Source organism: Sorex araneus, chromosome 6 (genome assembly GCF_027595985.1).
Source record: "Sorex araneus isolate mSorAra2 chromosome 6, mSorAra2.pri, whole genome shotgun sequence".
Lineage (NCBI taxonomy): Eukaryota > Metazoa > Chordata > Mammalia > Eulipotyphla > Soricidae > Sorex > Sorex araneus.
The window spans coordinates 2,728,429-2,753,985 of record NC_073307.1 but is presented as its reverse complement, the minus strand read 5'-3'; the positions used below and the strand labels follow the sequence as shown (position 1 = coordinate 2,753,985).

General features: G+C 55.2%; 1 protein-coding gene across 3 annotated transcripts in view; it reads right to left on the bottom strand.

Moving 5' to 3' along the window:
- The window catches only part of TET2 (tet methylcytosine dioxygenase 2), a 70,263-nt gene extending 49,670 nt beyond the window's left edge, over positions 1-20,593 (bottom strand). For 2 of the 3 annotated variants that reach the window (XM_055141970.1, XM_055141968.1), the window contains exon 1: positions 20,355-20,593. Coding sequence is in view for 1 of the 3 variants with exons in the window: in XM_055141968.1 (XP_054997943.1) it covers positions 20,355-20,402 (48 nt within the window). In the remaining 2 variants the exon portion in view is untranslated. Of the gene's footprint in view, positions 1-10,843; positions 10,890-20,354 lie in introns of all 3 variants that reach the window. The other variant, XM_055141969.1, reaches the window with a different exon arrangement.
- Between the last annotated feature and the right edge of the window lie 4,964 nt (positions 20,594-25,557).

The window sequence follows — 25,557 nt, the reverse complement described above, 5'->3', positions numbered from 1 at the left end:
GATGGACTACTAGACGCGCCAGCAGCTTTCCCGCCGGGGGATGCTGAAGGCTTCTGTAGAGGGCAGCCGCGCCAAAGCAGGCGAGCCCTGAGACGCCAGGATGCCGTGAAGGCAACGGAAAACTAAACCCACGGGGAACATTCGTAAACACCAGCGAAGAGGACGACGGGTGCCCCCAAGACACTCAGACACACACTGAACAGCTGGTGTGGGTGCCAGGCCGGGGCGCAGGAAGAACCCAGCCAGGGAGCTGCCGGGGCCGCGGCCACACACAGCTCCGGCTCCCTGCACGGCTCTCAGGGAAGGGTGGGAAAGCACGTGGCAACCGTTTGCGAAAAGATCTGGGGCCGGAGGGATGACTGAGCAGGCTGAGTTTGCCAGAAAGAAGCCTGCATTCTCTCTCTGGCACGTCATGATCCCGAGAACCCCCGGGACTGACCCGCCCCCACCCAGCACTGAGCTGGGGGTAACCCCAGGTCTCCCCATTTTTACCGAAGAAAAATGAACTATTACATTCGGCAATCACTGGGGTAACAGAGGAAACGAAAAAGTGCTGTGACTTATAATTTACTTAAAAAATTTGAAAGGCCTGTTTGGTGTTTCTGTTTTGGGCCCCACCTGGCAGTACTCAGGGCTTACTCCTGGCTCTGTGCTCAGGGATCACTCTGGTGGGCTTGGGACCATGAATGAGGTGCTGGGGATTGAACCCCAGTTGGCTGTGCCCTGCCCACTGTACTGTCACTCAGGACCCTAAAAAATAGATAAAGCTTTAAGATAGGACCAAGATGAAAGATGTCGGTCTATTCCCAGTCCCTCGATACAGAACAGCAAGCCAGCACGGGGATCTTAACTAGTGCCCCTCTGGAACTTCTAGAATGTAATGCTGCTGCAATACCTGATCTTTTTTTTTTTTTTTTTTTTTTTTGCTTTTTGGGTCACACCCAGCGATGCTCAGGGGTAACTCCTGGCTTTGCACTCAGGAATTACTCCTGGCAGTGCTTGGGGGACCATATGGGATGCCGGGGATCGAACCCGGGTCGGCCGCATGCAAGGCAAACACCCTACCCGCTGTGCTATCACTCCGGCCCCAATACCTGATCTTCTTGGGGCTGGAGAGATGGTACCACAGGAAGGGCACTTGCCTTGCAGGGAGCCAACCCAGGTTCATCCCACAGGGTCCCCCGAGCCCAAAAGGAGTAACTCCTGAGTGCAGAGCCAGGAGGGACCCCTGAGCATCCACAAGAAACACAAAACATGATCTTCAAGGTAGAAAGATACTCAAGAAGTAAAAATACACAAGTACGCCTCGTGCTGAAGGCTGCGATGGGCAGAACAGACGATTCTTCGTCCCGTGAACACAGCCACGGAGCTGTGCCTTTGTTCTTTGCTAGCCCTCCTAGGACACACACACAGATGCAAAGTATCCGTTGCTGAGAGGGACCAGGTAACCTGGCAACCTCTGTTGTGGAAACCAGGGAGGCGGCCCGGCCCTGGGAGACGGAAGCTGGCACGCAGCACCCTGTGCTGGGGCCTGACGCGGCTCCTCACAGGATGCGGGGAAGCGGCCAGAAACATCCAGGAGAACCAACTACTCTGCAGACGGACGAATGCCCACCGAGGGGCACGTGGAGACAGGACATACACGTACTCCGAACAGGCGATCGGGAAAGACCAGACGCCAAAGCAAACAGGTCACGGCTTCCCCAGGGACACCCAGAGAAGCCGTGGGAGGCATGTGGAGTCCCTGGTTTCCTCACGGTATTCGTAGCTAAGGTGTGCAAGTGCAGGCATGGCTGGAGCGGCTGTCCTGGGGCGCAGGCACCTGCCCTGCACGCAGCCACCCAGGTCTGAGCCCGCCAGGAGGAGCCCTGCACACCGCCGCAGAAACCCAGACCCAGAGCAAACGGCAAACATGTTAGGATGCGGCAATGACAAGCACCGTTTCCAAATCAAGGCCGAGTGGGGCTGGGGGCTGGGGCAGCCCTCGCGAGGGCACACCAGGAAGGCCCAGAGGTGCCGTGGACGCCCCTCCTCCCCCTGACCAGAGCCAGGCGGTGACTTCAGAGGGTCACGCCAGGTCCCCTCCAGAGCGCAAGTGACGCTGCCCGTCTCAGCAGCCGCAGGTCTGCGGTGACCTCAGCCGTCTAAATCCAACAGCTGACCACAGCGTCCCTAAGCCAAGGCGAAGGCGGGGGGGAATCCCCCCCGCAAGGTGCACCTTCCCCCGACACGCCGAGAAAAGCCCAGCTCCGGCACTGGGCCTGTGCCCTGTGCCTTTTCTCCAGCACAGAACGGACCAGCCTAGCCGAGCCCCCCTGAGCAGCCCCCACCCCTCACTCGCCCCCGGCAGACGTGACCGTCAATGCAGCCCCCAGCTGCCCGGAGTGAATCCAAGCAGCTCGCCTGAGCTCTGCCGGGTGCCTCCTGCCTGCCCCACAAACACAAACAGAAAGGAGAGGGCATGTGGGGTCCCCAGCGGGGCCCGGGGGCCAGGTTTGGTGACTGCCTACAGCCCAGGACTGAGCCTTTTTCAGTGCTGAGTAGTGCTTCACTGTCTGGACAGTGTATCCAGCTGCTTCCAGATCGGTGCTGCCCAGAGTGGGGGGTGTGCGGGAGGTGCCCGAAGTATCTGCGTGTGGACACCGTGTGGTCTCATGCTCCCAGACCCCTCAGGAACGCGGCGCAGGGCCTGCCCATCGCAGGGACCTTTCTGAGAAGCCATGCCGCACATCCCAGGAACTCTGGTCACTTATGTTCCCTGGAACATGAGGCTTAAGCGGGATCATACTATCGTGGAAGTCAGTAAAGGCCAGGGACGCTGCTGCCCCTCCCACAGAACATCAGTGTCGGAGAACACCGAGGCAGGGCAGGTGTGTGAAACACGGACATCCCTTCACACATGCACATACTAACAGTGTGTGTAGCACAGCAGGGAGGGCGTTCGCCTTGCGTGCCGCTGACCCAGGTTCAATCCCTGGCACCCCATAGAGCCCCCAGAGCCCTGCCAGGAGGAGCCCCAAGCAACTCAGGAATCAGTGTGTCCTTCCGAAAGGCAGGCAGCAATGGCAAGCAGAGACCAGACCCCCTCCCCCCTTCACATACACACACACACACACACATACACACACACACACACACACACACACTCACACATACACACATACACACAGGGCGGAGTTACTACAAACCTGGGGATTCCACTCCCACCCAACCCAATGCATCCTGGGACATGTGATGCTATGGCATGTAAACAGATTCAAGGGATACAGAAGACAGGACAGGGGGGCAGGAGCATAGAACAATGGGTGGGGTAGGGCCCCTGCCATGTTTGCTGCCAAACCCGGGTTCGATCCGAGCAGGCCAGAAGTCATTCCTGAGCTCACAGGCTGAGCCTCCCCAGACACACACACACACACTTAACTTGGGAAGGCCCGTGAGTGTCCGCCTGGGCCAGCTCTTCTGAGGACAGCAGATTTCAAAGATGTCACATTAAAATACCTGAGGAGACTCTTTGCCTGTATTCAGACCTTATTAAGAAATCTCCTTTAATTTCCTAATCTCATTAATGTCCTATCCCTGTGGGAAACTTATCACTTGCAGGGTCAGATTTGATTTCCTCTGCTTACTAAGACAATTCACTACTAATTTGTTTTTCTTTTAAAAATTAACCCCCAGGGCTGGAGCAATAGCACAGCGGGTAGGGCATTTGCCTTGCACGCAGCCGACCCGGGTTCGATTCCCAGCATCCCATATGGTTCCCTGAGCACCGCCAGGAGTAATTCCTGAGTGCAGAGCCAGGAGTAACCCCTGTGCATCGCCGGGTGTGACCCACAAAGCAAAAAAAAAAAAAAAAAATCAAAAATTAACCCCAGGTATATCGTGATTCTTGGTGGTGGAATATGTGCACTGGTGAAGGGATGGGTGTTTGAGCATTGTATAACTGAGACTTTAACCTGAACGCTTTGTAACTTTCCACATGGTGAATTAATAAAAGAATTTAAAAAAAAAACTGGAAAAAAAAATTAACCCCAGGGCACCAGGGGACAGTACAGCAGGTAGGACACTGCCTTGTGGGGAGCCAACCCAGCACTCCAGACGGTCCTGGAGCCCGGCCAGAAGTAACCCCAGAGCACCTGCAGGTGTGCCCCTTGTCCCAAGAACATTAACCCCGGGACAGGAGAGCACTGGGGTTAAGGTACTTGGTTTGCGTGCAGCTGACCCCAGTCGGACCCCCTGGTACACTATGGTTCCCCCTGGCCCCCTGGTATACTATGGTTCCCCCAAACCCGCCCAGGGTGATTCCTGGAGCAGGGACAGGACTGAGCCCTGAGCACCGCTAGGTGGCCCCAGCACAAACAACAAAAATCAGGGGCAGGTAAAGTGCGTGCCCTGTCATGCCTACAGGAGCCACAGCACCGCACAAGCAAACTCCCTCAGTGCTCTGCCTTATGTCAAGGCAATTATGCCTTCCTGCCGTGATACACACACACACACACACACACACACACACACACACACACACACACACGGGACCACGCCCTGGAAGATCAGGGGACAGACACGCCTGTGAACGAGCTGGAGAGCGCCCCCAGCTGGAGAGGGGAGAGGCTGCCTCCTGCGCAGCCCCAGTGCACAGAGCCCACTCCAGCGGGTGGCAGCCCCTTGGCCGGGAAGCGTGGGGTGCTCACACCTCCTGAGGCAGAAGGACTTCAGCATGTGGAAGCTCAGGTGTTGGGGCCAGAGTGATGGCTCAGCAGACAGACCCACCTGGGCCGGATCCCCAGCGCCCCAAAGCGTCCCCAAGCCTGAGAAGGGTGATCCCTGAGCTCAGTCGGCCCCGGGCACCACTGGGTGTGGCCCAAACACAGTAATAAAGAATGTCATAGAGCACTGGGAGCTGCTGGGGGAAGTCCTATGTTTTCAATGGCTGGAGCAACAGTTCGGTGGGGAGGGCGTTTGCCTTGCACGCGGCCAACCCGGGTTCGGGCCCCAGCATCCCATTGGGTCCCTGAGCACTGCCAGGAGTAATTCCCAAGTGCAGAACCAGGAGAAACCCCAGAGCATCACTGGATGTGGCCCAAAAAGCAAAACAAACAACAACAACAAAATGATCAAAACCCCGCCCCCCCGTCCAGTTCTGGTTCATTCACGTTCCGGTTTCCCTGCCACCGGGGTGGCGAGCGGGGCTTCCGAGGGGCACCGGGCACTGTGGCGTCTCCACCCGCAGCCAGCAGCTCAGGATCACCCAGGCCACTCGGCGTCGCGTGTGCCCACCTAGCAGCATGTTGGCGGGGTCATTCCTGGGGCCGCCTGAGCGTACTGGGCGACCCTGTGGTAACAGGGGTGGAAGCAGGGTCGGCTGCACGCAAGCCATGCTCCTGGCTCCGGGGGGAGGCGTGATAGAGGCGGATGGGCAAGGAAGAATGGGCAGAGGTGAAAAGCCTCACCGAGGAGGAGCCAAAGGGAAACAGGGCGAGGAGGGTGAGAGGCAGAAGCAGAAAGGCAGGCACGCACTTACAGTCAAAATGCTCTGCTCTACTTATTCACAAATGTGCAGATGCTCATGATAACTCAAACACAGGAGAGCACTTCATCCTGTATTCTGGCGTCCTTCTCGAGAAGTGGGGATGATACTAACAGTGACAAGAATGGAGGCAAAGGGAGGATTCAAGACCATCTCTGGGAAGCGCCCGGCATCTACTTCCGAGAATACTGACTACTGTTAGCATGTGAGTATCCGGTGTCCAGCTGGAGCCAGGGGTCTTCTGCGCCCCCATGCCTCTACTTTCCCGTCTGTAAATGCAACAAGCAGTGTATTGTTGGGCCTTAAAGACCCCTTTTGGCAAACAATCTAGAAGACTCTGGTTTGAAAAAGCAACTCATTCTGCAAAGCTAATGAATGATGATGGACTGAAAGAGTGAAGGTAGAAGAATTTCAGGTGGGAATAGAAGGGAGTTGGTAACATCTCATGGGCCTAGATTTAAAAATCTAAACCCATACGCACACAGATACACATAACAAAACTAGACCCGCCATGGGAAGCTCAAAGGAAGGTTTATAAGTCTGACAATTACTGTTATAAGAGATTCTGGGGGCTGGAGCGATAGCAAGTAGAGCGTTTGCCTTGCATGCGGCCGACCCGGGTTTGAATCCCAGCATCCCATATGGTCCCCTGAGCACCGCCAGGAGTAATTCCTGAGTGTCGAACCAGGAGTAACCCCTGTGCATTGCCGGGTATGACCCAAAAAAATAAAAATCTAAACCCATACACACACAGATACAAAACTAGACCCGCCATGGGAAGCTCAAAGGAAGGTGAATAAAGTCTGACAATTACTGTTATAAGAGATTCTGGGGGCTGGAGCAATAGCACAGCAAGTAGAGCGTTTGCCTTGCATGTGGCTGACCTGGGTTCAATTCCCAGCATCCCATATGGTCCCCTGAGCACCACTAGGAGTAATTCCTGAGTACAAAGCCAGGAGTAACCCCTGTGCATCACCGGGTGTGACCCAAAAAGAAAAAATAAAAATGATTCTGAAGAAAACATTTTAAATGTTCCTAACTTGGGACCATATTTATTCACTGAAAATATCCCATTTAAAAAACAATATTCCCTCTCAATACATCTGAATTACATTCAAATAGAAACATATTTCAAACTCTGCAGCACTGCACTATGGCACTGTTGTCCTGTTGTTCACTGATTTGCTCGAGCGGGCACCAATAACGTCTCCACTGTGAGACTTGTTACATAAAATGCCAGGCTCTGCTAAAAGTTAAACACAAAATGAGACTAGAACAGTAAAACGAAAGGTTAAATTCATTTATGAATCTTGGGAGAATTATCTTACCAACAAAAGTTTATCTTACCAACAAAAGTTTATCTTACATTTTTCGCAAGTTTTATATGTTGAAGTTAATATAAACCGGTTAATAAACTCAACCGGTTATTATTACGTGGGGGGGGGGCACACTCAGCAGTGCTCAGGGGTCACTCCTGGCAGGGTCCGGGAGCCAACCTTTGGCCAGCCGCTGTCCTTTCACTGGCCGTCATTATGTTTCCTAAGTGATGGCTTAGACTGTCCTGTCCATTGCCGTGACCTGGCTCTGGGGCCAGCGCGTCTGCAGTGCGCCGGGGCCCGGCTCCGCAGGCAGCAATCCTGGGTTCCGTTCCTGGCACCGCGTGGACACCCCCTGGCCCCTGAGAGCAGCCCCAGAGCAGCGCTTGGGTGTGACCCCCAAAGCCAGCCAAATGGCCCCGACTCTGAGAGCGAGTTCAACCTCCAGCAGAGCCGCCCTCCAATGCAGGCTCTGCCCAGCGCAAGTGGCGGGTTCCCGGGGAAGGAGGAACCTCGGGGTGGGTGACAGCTGGAGGGAGGAGCGAACATCTGCGACTCACACTCCAGCTCTCGGATTCGGAAGCGCTTACTCACTAGCCCGGGTTAAAAGTTACTATTTTGAGTTCAAAGTCAGCTCCCGGCCGGGTGGTAATGAGGGCTTAAGTATGCCTGGGCCGCACAGCCACCGCGTCCTCCCCGGAGAGTCACATTTCAGCCGGCAGAGCGGGGCCGGCCACCTGACGGGTGACCTGTGCCGAGGGTCCCGCCCGGGGCACCCGGGGGACAGGCACGGCCACCCTCCCCCGACACGGCACACAGAGGCAGCAGGGACTGCCGGGCAAGCGGGCACCTGCTGGCCCCTCCCGGCAGCTCAGGCCAGACCCCGCAGGACCCACGCACTTTCGGCTACGCGGGAAAATGCGTCCTATCGGCCTGCTCCACTCTGCATTCAGACGGGATTTCCAAAGTTTGTCTAATTAGTTGACCAGCTAAAATACAAGTGCTAAGTCACATGTGAAATAACAGCTTTGGACAGGCAGGTTCTAAATCATTCCAGATCTGAATTTCTCTTGGGAAAAGTCTTTCATTCCAAAGCTGGTTTCCTTTCACTTAGACTATTACTTTTTTGTTTGTTCTGGGGCCACACCTGGCGGTTCTCGGGGGCTACCCGTGGCTCCTCCTCACAGTCCTCAGGGACCAGAGGAACCAAGGGCTGACTCTGAGTTCACCACGTGCAAAGCAATTGCCTGACCCACTGTGCTATGGCTCTGGCCCAAAACAGCATTTTAAAGATTCTGGTCTTCTTTTGTTTAAAAAAAAAAAAAAAAACAGTGCCCGCAGGGGGCCAGAGCAGTACTACAGAGTTAGGGTGCTTCCCTTGCACCTGGCTGACCTGTGTTCCACCCCTGGCATCCATACGGTCCCCATAGCCCACCAAGAGTGATTTCTGAGTGCAGAGCCAGGAGTAACTCCTAAGTACTACTGGGTATGGCCCAACACCCACCCCCCAAAAAAGTGCCCATGTGTATGTTTACACATAGACATTCTATGAAACAGTTCAAACAAACCAACTTTTAAACTACAACCTGGAGAGATGGTTCAATGGTTATGGCACTCAACCCACATGCAGCCAACCTGGGCTGGTGGCAGAGAAGCCAGAGAGCCACAACGTCATCCCTGGGGGGGAGGGAGCACATTTCAATCCTCCACATCCCATATGGTCCCCCAAGCCCACCAGATTTTCTCTAAGATCAGGCACAAGACAAGGCTGCCTACTCTCTCCACTCCTACTCAACATAGTACTAGAAGTACTTGCCATAGCAGTTAGGCAAGAAAAAAATACCAAGGGCAACCAGATAAAAAGGATGAAGTCAAGCTCTCACTATTTGCAGATACCCTAAAGACTCTACAGAAGATGCTAAAAATGATAGGCTTGTATAGTAAAGTGGCAGGTGACAAAAGTGCAAAAGTTCATGGCTTTCCTATATGCACATAAAAGATTTTTTAAAAATCCTGTTCACAGTTTTCCTCGGAAAACTGAGTATCCTGTAATCATTTTAACTAAAGAGGTGAAAGACCTATTTAAAAAAAAACTACAGGGGCCGGAGCGATAGCACAGCGGGTAGGGCGTTTGCCTTGCACGAGGCCGACCCGGGTTCAATCCCCGGCATCCCATATGGTCCCTCGAGCACCGCCAGGAGTAATTCCTGAGTGCAGAGCCAGGAGTAATCCCTGAGCATTGCTGGGTGTGACCCAAAAAGCAAAAAAAAAAAAAAATAAATAAATAAATAAATAAATAAATAAATAGAAATAAAAAAAAACTACAACACACTACTTCAAGAAATAAGAGGACATAAGGAAATGGAAACACATCCCCGGCTCCTGTACTGGGAGGGTTAATACAATGAACTGGTGGCCGGAGGAATAGATGGTACAGTGGGCAGAACCTTTGTCTTGGACATGGTCAACTCTGGTTTTATCCTCAGCATCCCATTTGGTCTCCCACATGCCAGAAGTAATTCCTGAGTGCACAGCCATGAGTAACCCCGAAGTATCACTGGGTGTAGAGCCCCCAAAAAAGTAATCAAAATGGCACTACTGCCCGTAACACTGAACAGATTCAATGCAGTACCTAAAAGGAGACCCATTATATTTTTTAAAGAAATAGATCAGACACTCCTGGAATTCAGATAGAACAGTAAAGTCTTCTGAGTAACTAAAGCAATCCTTGGAAAAGCAGCATCACACCCATTCCCCAGCCTCCAACTGTACTGGAGTGGTGGTGATTAAACAGCACAGTACTGGGGACAGACCCTGAGATCAGTGGAACAAAGCTGAATACTGAGGCAGACCCCCAGGTAAGGTCAGTTCATCTCCTCTAAAAAAGCGAAAAACATGAAGTGGAGCGAGAAAGCCTCAACAAATGGTGCTGAGAGAGCTGGTCAGCTACGGGCCCAAAACCAAAAGTACTCGGACCTCTTATATCATGCGCAAGTTAAATCAAAATGGAATAAAGGCCTTGATATCAGACCTCAATCCACAAGATGCAAAGAGAAAAGCATAAGCAAAACTCTTCATGACACGGAGGCTACAGGCCTCTTCAAGGATGAAATATGAAAATAAGAATCTCATGGAGCAAACAGGCTATTTCCAGTACTTAAACTGCAGGGGGCTGGGGTGATAGCACAGCGGGGAGGGCGTTTGCCTTGCATGCGGCCAACCCAGGTTCAATTTCCAGCATCTCCTATGATCCCCTGAGCACTGCCAGGAGTAACCTCTGTGCATCACCGGGTATGACCCAAAAAGAAACACACACACACACACACACACACACACACACACACACACACACACACACACACACACAGTATTTAAAATGCAGTTCCACGGTTGTAGCTCAGCACGCTTGCAGGTATGCGAGGACACCTGGGTTCACTCCCACCACTACAAGTCTTTGTCCCACCGTTAATAACCCAAAGGTGCCGTTGCCAATTCTGACTTCAGTAATCACATAATTAAATCACAGCCATCCAAATGGAAAGCTGTCGGCAAAGTGTCAGCTAGTCTCGATGAGCACCTTTGTTTTTTTCCAAGCTAATGTGGTAGGAAATTCCACAATTAAAACACAACTTCGTTTAATACATTTATATGACTTCTTGGGAGGCGGGGAAGCAAAAAGCTCCAGGCGGGAGATGGGTGGGGCTCATGGAGGGACACAGAAGCCAGCACCGCCTGTGCCCCTCCGCAGACTGGCCCCCCAAACTTTCTACATAGAGGAAGAGTCCATAAGCGTAACGGGTGTGACTCAGTGGTAGCACACTGCCTTGTGCAGGCGAGGCCCTAGGGTTAATCCTCGGCACCACAAAGAAGTAAACAAGTTAGGTGACCAAACTGTAATTAGAGTTATATTCTAAAATACATCCAGCCCTGATAAAAAAAAATGCTTCCACTAAAACAAATAAATTTGTGGTGAGTTGTTTTAAGTTGAAAGATTTGATCTTACCTCATACTTTAAAAGAATCCTTTATGGCATTTTCTCTTTCCAGCACCTGTTAGATAAATTACAGTATAAATAAGTGGACTCACATTTTAAGAAGCCGACTCTAATTTTATGAACTACCAGACACTTAATTTGCAGAAATGGTCTGTTCTATGACATACACAGTAAAGCAAACGAGCTAATAATTACGTGAACTAATTAGAAAGTGCCTAAAAGTAAAGTTTTAATGCAAAAACCCATGGAAGGTTATAAAAGAGCTGAGAGAACTTTATAGCCAATGACAGAATGGAAATTCTGACTTCAAAGTGAGACTTCAAACAAGGATGGTAAAGTGCCGAAAGAACAAACAGATTACAAATTAAATGAGAGGGGCAGAGCCCAGAGGTAGGGGGAATATGGGTGTGGCACCCAGACTCCGTGCCTACCCAGAAGCCGCACAAGTGAGGGAGTTTGGGAGGGGGAGAGAGAGACAGAGAGGAGTCGGCCCCTCATCTCCCAACTGAGGCAGAGACTTCCCTAGAAGGGATAAAGAGCTCCATTCAATTATGGCTGTGGCTGTGTTTTGTTTTGTTGTGGGGGGGGGGGGGTGTGCTCCACACCCAGTGATACTCAGGAACTACTTCTGGCAGTGTTCAGGGGACCATATGGGATGCTGGGGATCAAACCTGGCTGCATGCAAGGCAAACACCCTCGGACCCCTCAACTATGTTTTTCTTTTTTTTCTTTTTTTTTTTTGCTTTTTGGGTCACACCCGGCGATGCACAGGAGTTACTCCTGGTTCTACACTCAGGAATTACTCCTGGCGGTGCTCAGGGGACCATATGGGATGCTGGGATTCGAATCCGGGTCGGCTGAGTGCAAGGCAAACGCCCTCCCCGCTGTGCTATCACTCCAGCCCCCTCAACTATGTTTTTTATTTTTTTATTTTATTTTTTTTTTGTTTTGCTTTTTGGGTCACACCTGGCGATGCACAGGGGTTACTCCTGGCTCTGCACTCAGGAATTTCCCCTGGCCGTGCTCAGGGGACCATATGGGATGCTGGGATTTGAACCCGGGTCGGCCGCGTGCAAGGCAAATGCCCTACCCGCTGTGCTATCGCTCCAGCCCCTCAACTATGTTTTTTAATGGGAGGTTCTAAGGCCCCTCGTGGAACCGGGGACATTCACGCCAAGGTGCCCATGGGTGAGCTGCACACATGGGATGGCAGGGGAACACCACGGCGTGAGCCTGGGGGGCCGGTGGCTGCCCGGTAGGAAAAGGTGTCGGGAAAGGAAAGCAGCAACGTAGAGGGGCCACTGGAGGGTGAGAACTCCCGCTTTCCACTGGAGTCCTGGGCCGGAGGGACGGGACAGCAGCGGGTTTGACTTGCGTGCAGCAACCCAGTCTGACCCGGCTCCACATTCGAGTCCCCCGAGCCTGTCAGGAGTGACCCCTGAGCACAGCCAGAGTAAGCCAGAGCACTGCAGGGAGTAGCCCAAAGCAAACAAACCCTGGGGGCCAGAGGCATCTCCTGGCGAGGATGGGGAGGGAAGAAACTTCCTGGCATCATCTGGACGTGCAGATGAAGGGACAGGGAGAAGACCCTCGCTCTGTCCCTGGCCAAACGTGGCTCCATCCCCGGCACACAGAGTCCCACAAACATGCCAGGACTGAGCCTTGACAAGAGCGTAACTCCCAAGGGCAGAGCCAGGCGAAACCCAACACAGTGCCGAGTGTGACCCAAACTTGTTTAAGTGTTATTTTCAGCAGAGCGGGTAGGGCATCCCACAGGGTCCCCCGAGCACTGCCAGGGGTCATTCCAGAGTGCAGAGCCAGGAGGAACCCCCGAGCACCGCTGGGTGTGACCCTCAAACCAAAAGCAAACAGAAACGATGACCCGCACACTCAGAGCAGACTGGCTCGGTGCGGTGAAGCACCCCGGTGGGCGCATGTCAGGGCCGTGAAGAGGGGCCGCCTGGGTGACACTCAGCACCTCCTGGTCACTTGGGCACCAGGGAAAAGGCCAAGCCAAGGACGGAGCAGGGGCCTTCCGAGCACTGTACAAGCACCGAATGGCCTGGTGCCCGAGCACCGTATTCCCGGGCACTGTGGCAGCCCCAGGGCACCTTGTGGTGGGAAAGACACACACATGCATGTGTAGGAACAAGTGCAAATGTGCCAGATCTGTCTGCAAGTGAAGCAGCTCGGGGCTGGGGAGTACAGCAGGCAGGGCGCTTGCCTGCACGCAGCAGACCTGGGTTTCATACCATGGGGCCCCCGAGCCCGCCAGGAGTGACCCCTGAGCACAGAGCCAGGAGGAGGCCCTGAGCATCACTGGGTGTGCCTGCGCCTCAGAAAAATGCCTTCCATCCTCTGGCCCTAGCTCGACCCTGGCACCTTACAAAACCCAAGCGGAGCGAGCACTCCGCGCTCCCGGCTGTGCCAGCAGCGGGTGAAAGGCGAGTTCTGGGCCGTGAGGGCCCAGAGGGCGGGGCGCCCGCTCTGCTTCTCCCACGGGAGGTCCCGGGGTGGCTCCAAGCACTGCGTGGTGCTCCTGCTGCCCCTCGCCCACGGGGCGTGGCCCGAAACCGGGAGCGAAAAGTAGAAGTAGAATCCAGGGCCACTTCTGCCCCCAGCCCTGGAAGAGCCGTGACTGCGGCAGCTAGACTCAGCCAAGGCACTTCCTCGTCCAGCACCAAAGCACGTGCCTCGCGAGCAGGAGCACTTCCAGGTTGCGCGTGTCCCCACCCCCATCAGTCGGGCTGGAGGCTCCAGCCCGGAGCCAGCTGGCAGCAATCCCAAAGGCTCCCGGCCGAGAATGCTCGGCATCCGAGTTACGTCAGGGCAAAGAAGCCCCCTAGATCCGGAAACGGCCGGTCTGGGTGGCGGTCAAGGTGTGGCCGCTGGAGCGGGTGGAGCTCGGCGAGGCTCACCTGCAGGGCAGTCACCCTGGCACCACATACACACACGCACGCGCACATGCACGCACACGTGCACACACATGCTGGGCGGCGCCAAGCCTGCGGAGCTGTCCCCGTGCTGACCCCACAGCACCAGCCCCCTGGACCCCGGGACGGCCAGACCCTTCCCCGTCCTCCCCAGGCTGTGCTCACCGTCAGCCCACAGACCACCCGGAATGTTCTGTCATCTTAGTAGCTAAAACTGAGCCCTGGTAGTGTGGGGGAGGGGAAACACATGAAATCAAGGTCCTGACTCAAGTCTGCCGTCTATCTTCCCATATCCTCTGGTTTCCACAGAAACGAGAAACTCAATGGAAAAAATAAGGAAACATTGAGTAAGTTGTTCTCTTCCTATTTCTAGGTCAATTTGTACTGTGGGTAGCAGGTAAACAAGGGCAATTTGGGGGGATTTGTTTTGTATTTTCGGTTTTTGTTTGGGGGGCACAGCTGGCAGTGCTCAGGGGTGACTCCTAACTCTGCACGCAGGAATCACTCCTGGCGGTGCCCAGGGGACCACAGGGAACGGCGAGCCTGGGTCACGTGCACGCAAGACCAGCGCTCTACCCACCGTGCCGTCCCTCAGGCCCCGGGAAGAGCAATCCTCACAGATATCCCTTCCCACACTCGAGTTCCACCTCCTGAATTAACTGGAAAAGCCACTAATCAGATGAGTAATGAGAAAATTTCTATCAATTTTGTGCTCTATGTAAAAGGCATCTAACTACCCCCAACAAAGATCCTTCTCAGGACCATGAAGCCCAAGTTCAAGGCTCCCTGGAAGCCCCCTACCCACAACACACAGGGCCGGTTCCCACCATGCCCTTCCGGGCGGGCAGCACCTGTTCACGTGCACCAGAGGCCAGCGTGGGGGCTGCCGCCAGCCTGGTGCTGGATGGGGGGGGCTCCACAGTGCTCAGGGGATCCTGTGGTGCCAGAGACCAGATTCCCAGGGGCCACGAGGGGTGCTTATAAGTGGAATAAATGGAGGCATGCCCTAGGTGACCTCTCTTTACATGTCTGCCTTGTTAATTCATTTTCTTATTACTTAATAATGTTTCAATGTGGAACAGACCATGATTAATGCTCTTTTGAGTCACAAGACATCTGTGAGTTGTTTCTATCTGGGGCAAATCGGTAATATCGCCCCTGTGATGTCTGTATACACGTTTTGCTAGAAAACGTCATGCCGCCTAGAGAGATAACCGAGGGGATAAGGCACTGGCCTCGCATGTGGACCACCCCGGTGTAATCCCTGGCATCACATGTTCATCACCCTCTTCCTTGTAGGTACCACAAGAGAATGGCCCACCCAATGTGAGCACCTCAGGGTGAGCACCTCATCCAAGAACATGTGACATTCTCCAGTCCAGCCGTGGTCAGAGAGGGCCGGGAAGAGACCCGGGCTTCTTGGTCCCGGTGGATGACATCGGTCGGAGGGTTTCCCACCTTCTACTGGGACATGAGTGACATGACCCTGAGTTGAGTCTCTGCCCAGCGTGTTAGGCTGGAGGACGCTTCTCGCAGTCGACCAGAGTGAGGCCTGCACGCAGAGCCAGGAGTCCCCTGGCCATCACCTCGGTGGTCCCCTCACACAGGAGGCAAGGGCTGAGGGCCAAACGGAAAACGAGGCTCACAGGAAGGCCAGCTCATACCCTCGTCACCTCAAGAAACTCTGCGGTGTGGATCTACTCTCGGCTCTCAAACAGATCACCGGGATTGACTGACTCGTCACCGAGAAAGTCGGCACAGAGAGGAGGGCGTTTGCCTTGCACGTGGCTGACCTGGGTAAGATTCCCAGCATCCCATATGGTCCCCCGAGCACCCGTAGGAGTAATTCCTGAGTGCATGAGCCAGGAGGGACCCCTGAGCATCGCCGGGTGTCTGGACTTGGCCCAGAAAGAAAAAAAAGTCTTCATTATAGCTGGTCCTATTATATGACCGCTTTCGGGTACGGGAGTGCAGGGGAGGTGTCAGTCCCGCCCCTCAGTCCTCCGGACTTACCCCTGGCCCTGTGCCCTCTCTCCAGGCCCCCCGGACCACCTTGACACCCCCACCCCTCCCCCATTCATCACTGACTGGGGATACCGCTAGGCGCTATCCGCAAATAAAGCCAGAGAAATCAGTGCCTTGCTTCTATCAGACATAAATCAAATTAAAAAGCAGCATTTGCAGATATTTCAGTCTACACGGTATCCTCAATCACCGTCAAAGCACCTCAGCCCCACGTGCTGCTCCCTATGGCAGTGCTCAGACCACGTGCTCCTGGGTTTCAAGCAAGCATGCAAGCATGAGGAGCAGCTCGAAGTAAGGACAGGCTGGAAGCAAGCGGGGGGCGCACGCCCTGGTGCTCCCCAGCCAGGACCGTCCCCTGAGCAGAGCCAGGAGGAAGCCCTCGGTTCCCCAAGCCCTGACAGCCGGGCTGGGAGCCCGTCAGAGCATTGCTCAGCCTGGCCCAAACCCAAACACAGCCAACCTAATCCCCCAAACCCAAGACAGAAATGGGCGCCAAGTGCTTACAACTGCAGGATGGGGCAGGGGGTGGGAGGGAGGGGACGAGGCAGGCACAGGTGAGAAGAGCATGAAGCGAGGGCTCTTTGGTGCAGATCAAGGTAAAGCAACCCAGCCCGCCAGCACCGTAAATGCCAACACCAACACAGTCGTGTGCCTAAGCGACAACAAAAACCCACGTTAAAACAAGGAAACATGTCATAGCGGGAGTCAGCCCAGAGGGACGGACAGCGCAAGCCTCACGCGCGGGACCCGGAGCCGGCCAGGCCGGGGGCAGGGACAGCCCAGCAGCTGGGAGCCGCCTGCCCCGGGACAGCCGCTGACGGGGGCGGGGCTCTGGGCAGGGCAAATGCTCCCCTGGCTCCCGGCCAGGCCCGGCCCGAGCACAGGCAGGTGCGGCCCACTCCCACCCCACACCCCCACCCCGAGATGGCTGGAGAGGGCACGGGAGTGAAGGTTGTCGCCTTGGGAGTTTGACCCCTCCACGCACACACACACACACACACACACACACACACACACACACACCCTGAAGGTACAGGAGTGAAGGCTGTCGCCTTGGGAGTTTGACCCCTCCGCGCGCACACGCACGCACACACATGCACACACACACACACACACACACACACACACACACACCCTGAGGGTACAGGAGTGAAGGTTGTCGCCTTGGGAGTTTGACCCCTCTGCACACACACATGCACACACACACACACACACACACACACCCTGAGGGTACAGGAGTGAAGGCTGTTTTGCCTTGGGAGTTTGACTCCTACACACTCTCTCTCTCTCTCTCTCTCTCTCTCTCTCTCTCTCTCTGACACTGTAGACACTGTATCAGGCTGCATGGACCCCAGGGCACCAGGCCAGGCTGGGAACAGCCCCCAAGCACCACTGGTGTGGCTCAAAAACCTCAAAAGTCAAAATGTCAGCTGTGCTCACACCAGTGAAATATTCACATTCTGGGACAGAGCAATAGTGGGAGTACAGCATGTGGGGCATTTGCCTTGCATGTGGCTGACCCAGGTTCGATCCCCGGCATTCCACATAGTCCCCCGAGCACCACCAGGACTAACTGCTGAATGCAGAGTCAGGAGTAACCCCTGAGCATCGCTGGGTGTGACCCAAAAAGCCAAAAAAATAAAAAAGGAAACGTTTACATTCCACCTCCCCTCCATGCCTACTTCTTGAAGCCTGGCACGAGTGCATTCCACAGGAGAACACACACGTGGCCGCTAACAAGGGCGTCCTGCTGCTATGGGACGGGCAACCAAGACCACTCACAGCTGACACGCTGATCGCCAGCCAGGGCCTTCCACAGGTCGCTCTGCCTTCCCCAAACTAACAGATGTGCTCCATGGCCCGCTCACATATGTCACCGTCTTCACTGCACCTTGGCAGAGGTTCAAAAGAGCAACTGGAGGGCTAGACCAAGCAAACACTGCAGAACTGGCAAAATCAAGTATGGCTGTGATCGCGCTTCCCAAGACCAACTACCAACTCCTCTTGGCAACCGCTTGCCCGTGGGGGCTCCAGCTGTGGAGCAGACTTGGCAGGGAGTTTCCCGCTCCTGGCCGAGGGCAGGGCTGCTCAGACAACCCCGGGGGGCACCGCGGCTCTGGGGCTGAACAACGCGGAGAGCTGCTCCCAAGTTTCATTCTGTCCCATGGCAGCAAAAATTCTAATAAAAGATGAGTCCCTCGAGTAATCTGAGATGAGATCAGACAGCAGTGACATTACTTGAACTTAAGAGCAGAAGCAACTTGGAGGGTAAAAAAAAAAAAATCTAACATTTTCCAAGTACTGGAATTCTAAAGCAATCAAACATCCATTGTTTTATCAGACCATTTCAGAGTAACTTGCCGGGAATTCTTAAGAACGTGTTAACTCGGGGGTGGGGGGAGCGACAGTACAGCAGGTAGAGCATTTGCCTTGCATGAAGCCTACTGGAGCTCGCTCACCGGCATCCCACAATGTCCCCCATGCAGTGCCAAGAGTAATTACTGAGGGCAGAGCTGGAGGTAAGCCTTGAGCATCAGTGGGTGTGGCCAAACAAAACAAAACAATAATGTGTTAACCGGGGCCAGAGAGAGTGCAAGGAGTAGGGGACTTGCCCTGCGTGCAGTCCCCCTGGTTTTGGTCCCCAGGGCTGGCAGGAGTGATCCTAAGCAGAGCCCGGGGTCCCGAGCACCACAGGGTGTGGGCCCCAAGAGTGCTAACTGGGACTCGGGCAGGATGGAAAATAAAAGAGTTTCTGCTAGGTGTGTCGGATGAATCATAAAAAGGCTCCTTAATGAGGTCAGCAAATGCGGAAATGCATTTCAATAGTGACATTTGGCTTACAACATTGTATATGGGTGGGACCCTGGAGGAATTGATAGAGAAATTCTAACTTTAGCAAATGAAACCAAAACATTAACTCCAAGGCTGGTTCCCTAATGCGAGTGCCGGGGCTCAGCTGGGACTCTGGAAGTCTGTCTGCACAACTGCCAGCAGGTGCACATCACTTGTTTTGGAAGTGAGGATGCTGGGGGCAGGACCGGGGGCCAGCTCGGGAATCTGTGCCCCTCACAGAGCTCCGGGAAAGCGCGGGCGTCTGCTGGACGAGCAAACCACGCAAGGGACCTCCTCACCGCCAGTCCACTGCGCACTAGCCGTTCATCCAAGGGGAAAAAGATGCAAAGACACAACAGATTAGAGAAAAACTACCTTCTTGCTGTGTTAGTGTTTCCTAAAATTTCCCTAAAATTCTTTCACCAATTTTGAAACTTTTGGAGCATCAACATTAAGCCATTTCTCTCCTCTGCTAAAGAAGGGCGACTCTTCCCCGTGAGCCACACACATCCTCATAACCGACCACTGCAGCATCTCATACAATATTAATTAGCAGCTATTTCTGCATTCAAATAAGATGCAGAAAATGACAAGAGTCCCGCTGAGGATAGCAGAGAACTACCTGGTCACACTCAAAGTGATAAGCCAACGTGGGCATTCCAAATTCTCAGTGTGAGTGGGAAATACTGACATTCTAAGTCACCAACATTTGAAAAGTCCACAACAAGTAGCTACTCATCTATTAGCAAAGAGGGTTGTTTATTTTTAATTCTCACTCGCGGGGCGTCCGCCAGTTTCCTCCACAAATTACAAGTATTTCAGCTAAAGGCCTGAGTGTTTTCTTTATTATTTTAGGACACAAACGAACTAACCAAACGAGCTGTTTCTCTTCCACAGAAATGACTAATACTTCTCCTACCGCCGCGTGAGAACCTCCACGAGAGCGAACGGCTTTCCCGGGGACCCCCCGGCTCTGGCCCCGGCAGCTCGGGCTCCCGAGTGATGTCCACTCCGCTCCGGCCGCGCTGCCCATCCTTCCTCCCGCGGCCCCAAGTTCGGTCCGACTCTGCCCGCCACTAACTTCTCTGCCGAAAGCGGCCGAAAAAAAACAAAAGCCGAAGCCGGCACTGGCTCGACCACACGCCGGTTCGAGACCCACATGCGAACACGTCAAAGCTTCCGAGTGGCCGGAGCGAGTCCCTCGGGGGGGACAGTGCCCGGCCCGGGCCCGGGGGGACCCTCTCCCCGCGCGCCCCGCGAGCGCCTCCGAGCGCGCCTGGGGGTCCCCCCGGGCGGGGGCCGGCGCGGGGGCGGCCGGGGGCGGCGGGCCGGGGCCTCCCCGCGGACAGGTCGGAGGCGGCGCCCCCGCGGCGGCGCGGCGTGGCCGGGGGGACTCCCGGGGCCGCGCGGGGGCCCGGGGCCGGGGGCGCCGGGGCCGGGGCGGGAGGGGGACCCCGGCCGCGCGCCCCTGACCTTGCCGCCCGCCGCGCGCCTTTGTGTCCGCCTGTCACTTACCGGCGCCCGCGCGGGGCCGCGCGAGCCGGGCCGGGGCGGGGGGCGGCCGGACCCCTCCCGGGCCGGCGGGGCGCGGGCGGGCGGCGTCGGGCCGGGGCCGGGGCCGGGGCCGGGGCCGGGGCCGGGCCGGGGCGCGGGGCGCGGGGCGGGCGCGCGCGGCGGGGGCGCGCGGCGGGCGCGCGCGGCGGGGGCGCGCGGGCGGGGGGCGCGCTGACCTGGGCCTGGGTCCGGCCGGCGCGGCCTAGCGGGCAGCCATCTTGCATCCTCGCTCGGCGCTCGGCGTCTCGGCGGCCGCGGGGGCGGACGTGACTCGCATGCGGCGGCTCGGGGCGCCCGGCGCGCCCGCGCTCCTCCCCGCGCCCCTCCTCCCGCGCCACTTCCTCCTCCTCCTCTTCCTCCGCGCCCACCGGCCGCCGGCCCCGCCGCGCACAAAGGCCCCGGGGCGCGCGGCCGCGCTTGGGACCCGCCAGGTGAGCCCCGCCCCGGGCCCCGGGCCCCGCACCCCGCCCCGGGCACCCGCCCCGGGCGCCCGCACCCCGCCCCGGGCGCCCCGCCCCGCCCCCGGCACCCCGCCCCGGGCGCCCCAAGGAGCCCCGCCCGGCCCCGCTCCCCCTCCCCAGGGCGCCCCGCCCGCCCCAAGGCGCCCCAAGGTGCCCGCCCGGCCCCCGCGCCCCTCTCCAAGGCGCCCCCAGGTGCCCGCCGGCCCCCGCGCCCCTCTCCAAGGCGCCCCCAGGTGCCCCGCCCGGCCCCCGCGCCGCCCCAGGGGCCCAAGGTGCCCCGCCCGGCCGCAGCCCCCAGGCACCCCCGCCCCCGCGCCCCCAGGCGCCCCGCCCCCGCCTCGCAGGTGCCCGCCCGCGTGGGCCCAGTGGGCGCGGCCCTTCCGTCACGCCCCGCTCTCCCCCGGGCACGCCCTCCGCGCTTTGGGGGCCTGTCGCCGTCAAGCCCCGACAAATTAGGCGAGTGACCGGCCCCCGCCCACCTTGTGTTTACTCTGGCCACGTGGGCCGGGCGGCGCGGCCGGGCACGGGTCCCCGGCGGGTCCCCGACGGCTCCCTGGCTCCCTCCCTCCCCGGCCCCCCGCGGCCACCGCGCCCCGCGCGCTCCCCGGCGCGGGCCTGTCCCGCGGGGCCCCTGTCCAGCCGGGCGACTGAGCGAGACCTGGACGCGGGCGAGCCTCGACTCCCCGACTCTGGCCGCCCGCCAGCCCTGGAGCCGTGCCCTTCCCGCCCGCGCCTCACCCCGCCCCCACTCTTTCCGAATGACTTTAAAGGTGGGATTATTTTTAAAAGTCGCTGAATCACGGTATATGAGAGCAGTCTGCGAACTTGGCCCGCCAGGAGTTCTCACCTAACCAACATTCACCCTTTTTTGCTTGGTTTTGGGGCCATACCAGGTGGTGCTCGGGGCTTACTCCTGACTGCGCTCAGGGATCACGCCTGGCAGTGCTGGGCGACCATCTGGGGTGCTGGGGATTCCCCCCTACCGGGTCAGCCGTGAGCAAGGCAGGCGCCCTCCCCGCGGCATTCTCTCGGGCCCCTAACATTCACATTTTCAGCTGGTATTGCGGGATCGCCGCCTTGGGATTTCCTGCGTCCACGCTAGCCGAGCTGCCCGCTTTTTCCTGTCTGTCGCTTCTGAAGAAGGTGAAACTCCGCCTAGTTGTATGAAATTGTGATGTTTCCTTTTGGGAAAGGGTTTAAAAGGGGGGAAACTATGTGATACATCGTTACCAAGAAGGACATCATTTTCCAGCCTGCTGTAAGGAAACATTGTTGATTTCATTTAAGAGACAAAGTTGCGTTTGCAAACTTTCTTTTTTCGGTTTCTAAGGGCCCCTCCCAGCCAGGTGCCGGGGAGCCGGTCCCGGTGGTGCTCAGGGGACCAAGCACTAAGTGTGCAGCCCTGCCTCCTGTGGGCGCACCTCGGGTGCCCAAGTTTGCAAACCTTCTCTGCTTGCATAGGCTAAGCAAAATGATTCATGCTCCCTAAACATTTCACGTGACGATGAATTTATCCCTTTTCTGACTGTATCTTGGAGGATTAGGCGAGAGCTAAGCTGTTTGATAGGTTCCGAGCCATCTGTTCTTCAAGTCCCCAAAGTTGTCTAAACAATGACATATAATTTATATAATAATCTTTTCTGATCTGTTAAACATCCTCTAAAAATAAAAGGTGATTGTGAGGATTAAATAAAATAGTAGGGAAGTACCCCGGTAATTATGACATTTACAATAAGAATCCATCAAAAAAGAAGAAAGAAAGAAAAATACACACTTTCAGGGAGCTGGAACGACAGTACGGCACGTAGGGCTGGCACGAAGCCCACCCAAGTTTGATCTCGGCATCCCACGTAGTCCCCTGAGCACTGCCAGGAGTGATTCCTGAGTGCAGAGCCCGAAGTTACCCCTGAGCACAGGCGGGTATGGTCGAAACACCAAAACAAAAAGAAATCCCGTTTTTGCTTGATTAAATGGAAATATGCAAGCGATCCTTTGTCTCCTAGCTGAGTTCTGCCTCAACCCTCCGGCCCAGCACTGACACTAATGCCTGCTTTCCCTTTAGCCCGGGAAAGCGTCTCCGTTTCATCTCTAACAGGTGGTTCTTGTCTGTCTGGATCATACATGGCTCCAAGCTGGTTTTGCAATAGGCCCTCGACTTTCTCCTGCCAACTCCTCTCCCTGCACCCCACCCTCCTTAGCCACCATAACATTTGTTCATTTAAAAGAAAATACATGGCCTCTCTAAGCTAGTGTGACTTTTCAACAGCAAAAGGACGTGAAAATCTGAAGGTCTCCAAGCATGACCGATCCTTGGGATGGAGTACTGTTCATTTAAACAACTCTCCGCTCCCGACGCCCTCTCTGGGGCACGGGCAGAGTATGGCTGGCTTGCTCGTGTTCGTGTTTCCTGCAGTGAGTGCATTCTTGAGATTCCTTCTCATACAGGTATGGATCATCTATCTCTTCGAGATAACCTGCAGTTCCAACAACAGTCACTTGTTATCTAGCTCCTGCCATGGCTTATCAAGCTGGAAATAGCAGAGCAGAGAACCCCTTGCTTCCTGGGCAGGAGAACTGGAAGGACAGAACAAGTTCCCTGACCGACTACAACTCCGTACAGCTGTGCTGTGCGGGCTGCCTGCTCAGAGAGTCTCTGAGCTCCTGGGGGGTGAGGGGAGGTTTCCTGGCTGAGCCATGGAAGAACTGAAGGTCTGGCTTAATCCACAATGAAAATAGGCGCATTCTTTCCCCCTTTTACGGTGATGCTCAGGGCTTGCTCAGGGCTTGCTCCTGGCTTTGCACTCAGGAATCACTCCTGGTGGGCTCCAGGGACCACGTGGGATGCCAGGAGTGAAACCCAGGTCAGCTGCATGCAAGGCAAGCGCCCTCCCCTTGCATTGCTGCACGGGCCCTGACACGCTTACGTGTTTAAAGGTACAGTGTACACTACTACGTTACATAGCCCAAAGCGTATGCCACATAATTCCCATCTTAGAAATACGAAAGGAAGGTCAGATGACTTTCTACAGGTCACACATCATAACTAGGGCCGCACCTCTCAAACCCAAGTTTTGGGATCTCAACTAAAGCCTTTTTATATTGCATCAGAGGTAACACACCTTTCCCTCGTCTTTCCGCTCATGTTTTTCTCACCAATATCAATTCTGCTTGAATGGAATATTCCTTTCAAAACTCACAATAAATTTCTATCATATGTTTGGTTCTTTTTATCTCCTCTTAGCATTTAGTCACCAGACACAGGTGAGGGCCACAGCCTCGAGGCCTTGTTTCACACGCAGACGGCCCTTGCCAGAGACGCAACACCCAGCCTGGGTCTGGTGCACGTTCTCAGACTTAAGTCTTCAATATTCTTTCCACGGACCAAAGAGGAACCAACTAACCGACTTTCCTTCTTTTCTGAGAGCCTGAGAGTAACTGAGCATTGCGTGCCGTTGTGTGTCTCAGGTCCAAACACCCTAGAGTTGGCCAGCCCCCACAAAAGCTGGCTCCTTCCAAATGTGGGGTGAAGCTCAGCCCTAGTCCCTAAAAGCAGCCCCAGGAAAAAGGGTAGCGTCTAAGGCACTGTAGCACCGTCACCCCATTGTTCATCAATTTGCTCGAGCGGGCACCAGTAACGTCTCCATTGTGAGACTTCTTGTTACTGTTTTTGGCATATCGAATACGCCACAGGTAGCTTGCCAGGCTCTGCCGTGTGGGCAGGATATCCTTGGTAGCTTGCTGGGCTCTCCGAGAGGGACAGAGGAATTGAACTGGGGTCGGCCGCGTGCAAGGCCCTACCTGCTGTGCTTTCGATCCAGCCAACTCTAAGGCAAGAAATGAAATACAGGAGCTTTCCTGGCTCTCCACCCCCTCTCAAGCCTTGAGAGGTGCTTCTGCTTGTTTAATAGAAAAAAGCAACAGGCAGAAAGACTTAATTTCATTAAGAAACAAAACATTTCTAGGAGCAAAATTTTCCTAAAGCCACAAATTTAAAAAAAATGCATCTTGGGGGCCGGAGTGATAGCAGAGCGGGTAGGGCGTTTGCCTTGCATGCGGCCGACCCGGGTTCAATCCCCGGCATCCCATATGGTCCCCCAAGCACTGCCAGGAGTAATTCCTGAGTGCAAAACCAGGAGTAACCCCTGAGCATCGCTGGGTGTGACCCAAAAAGCAAAAAAAAAAAAAAAAAATGCATCTGAAAGTAATTGCAACAGCGTCCTTTTACAGAGCATCACTGGACAGGGTGATTCCGGTGGATTGGGTGTAAGTTTCAAACTTACACATTTTCTAATGAAACCAAAACTTAGAATGAAAGTTTCTACACATTCTGGAATGAGTGAAAAGTTCAGCTCTAGGCTGTTTAGGGATACACAAGTATCCGTGAATTCCAGCAGGACAGCAGGGCCTTGGGCCAATCAATAACTCCACCTCACACCCCTGATCTTCAGACAAAAAGTGAATACATTCACTATAGGAATGTTAATTCTTTTTTGTTTGCTTGCTTGCTTACTTTGGAGCCACACCCAGCTATGCTCAGGACGTACTCCTGGTCTAGCTCAGGGGTCAGTCCTTAGCAGGATAGCCTCATCTTCGCTGACAATAATTAGTAGAAAACCTCATTTTACTTGTGAGTTTTCAGAGACTTCCGGCCCTGTGCTTACGTGAGGGCTAAGATCTGAGAAGTAATGTGAAAAATTCAAAAGCACTTTCAGGTGACGAGGAAAATAGTTCACGGCACCACTTTGTCACTGGGACCTTTTGTGGCTTTTAGTTTTGGGGCCACACCTGGCAATGCTCAGGGGTTACTTCTGTCTCTGCACACAGGAGTTACTCCTGATGGTGCATGGGGGACCCTCTGGGATGCTGGGGGTCGAACCCAGATGGGCCACGTGCAAGGCAGGTGCCCTACTCATTCCAG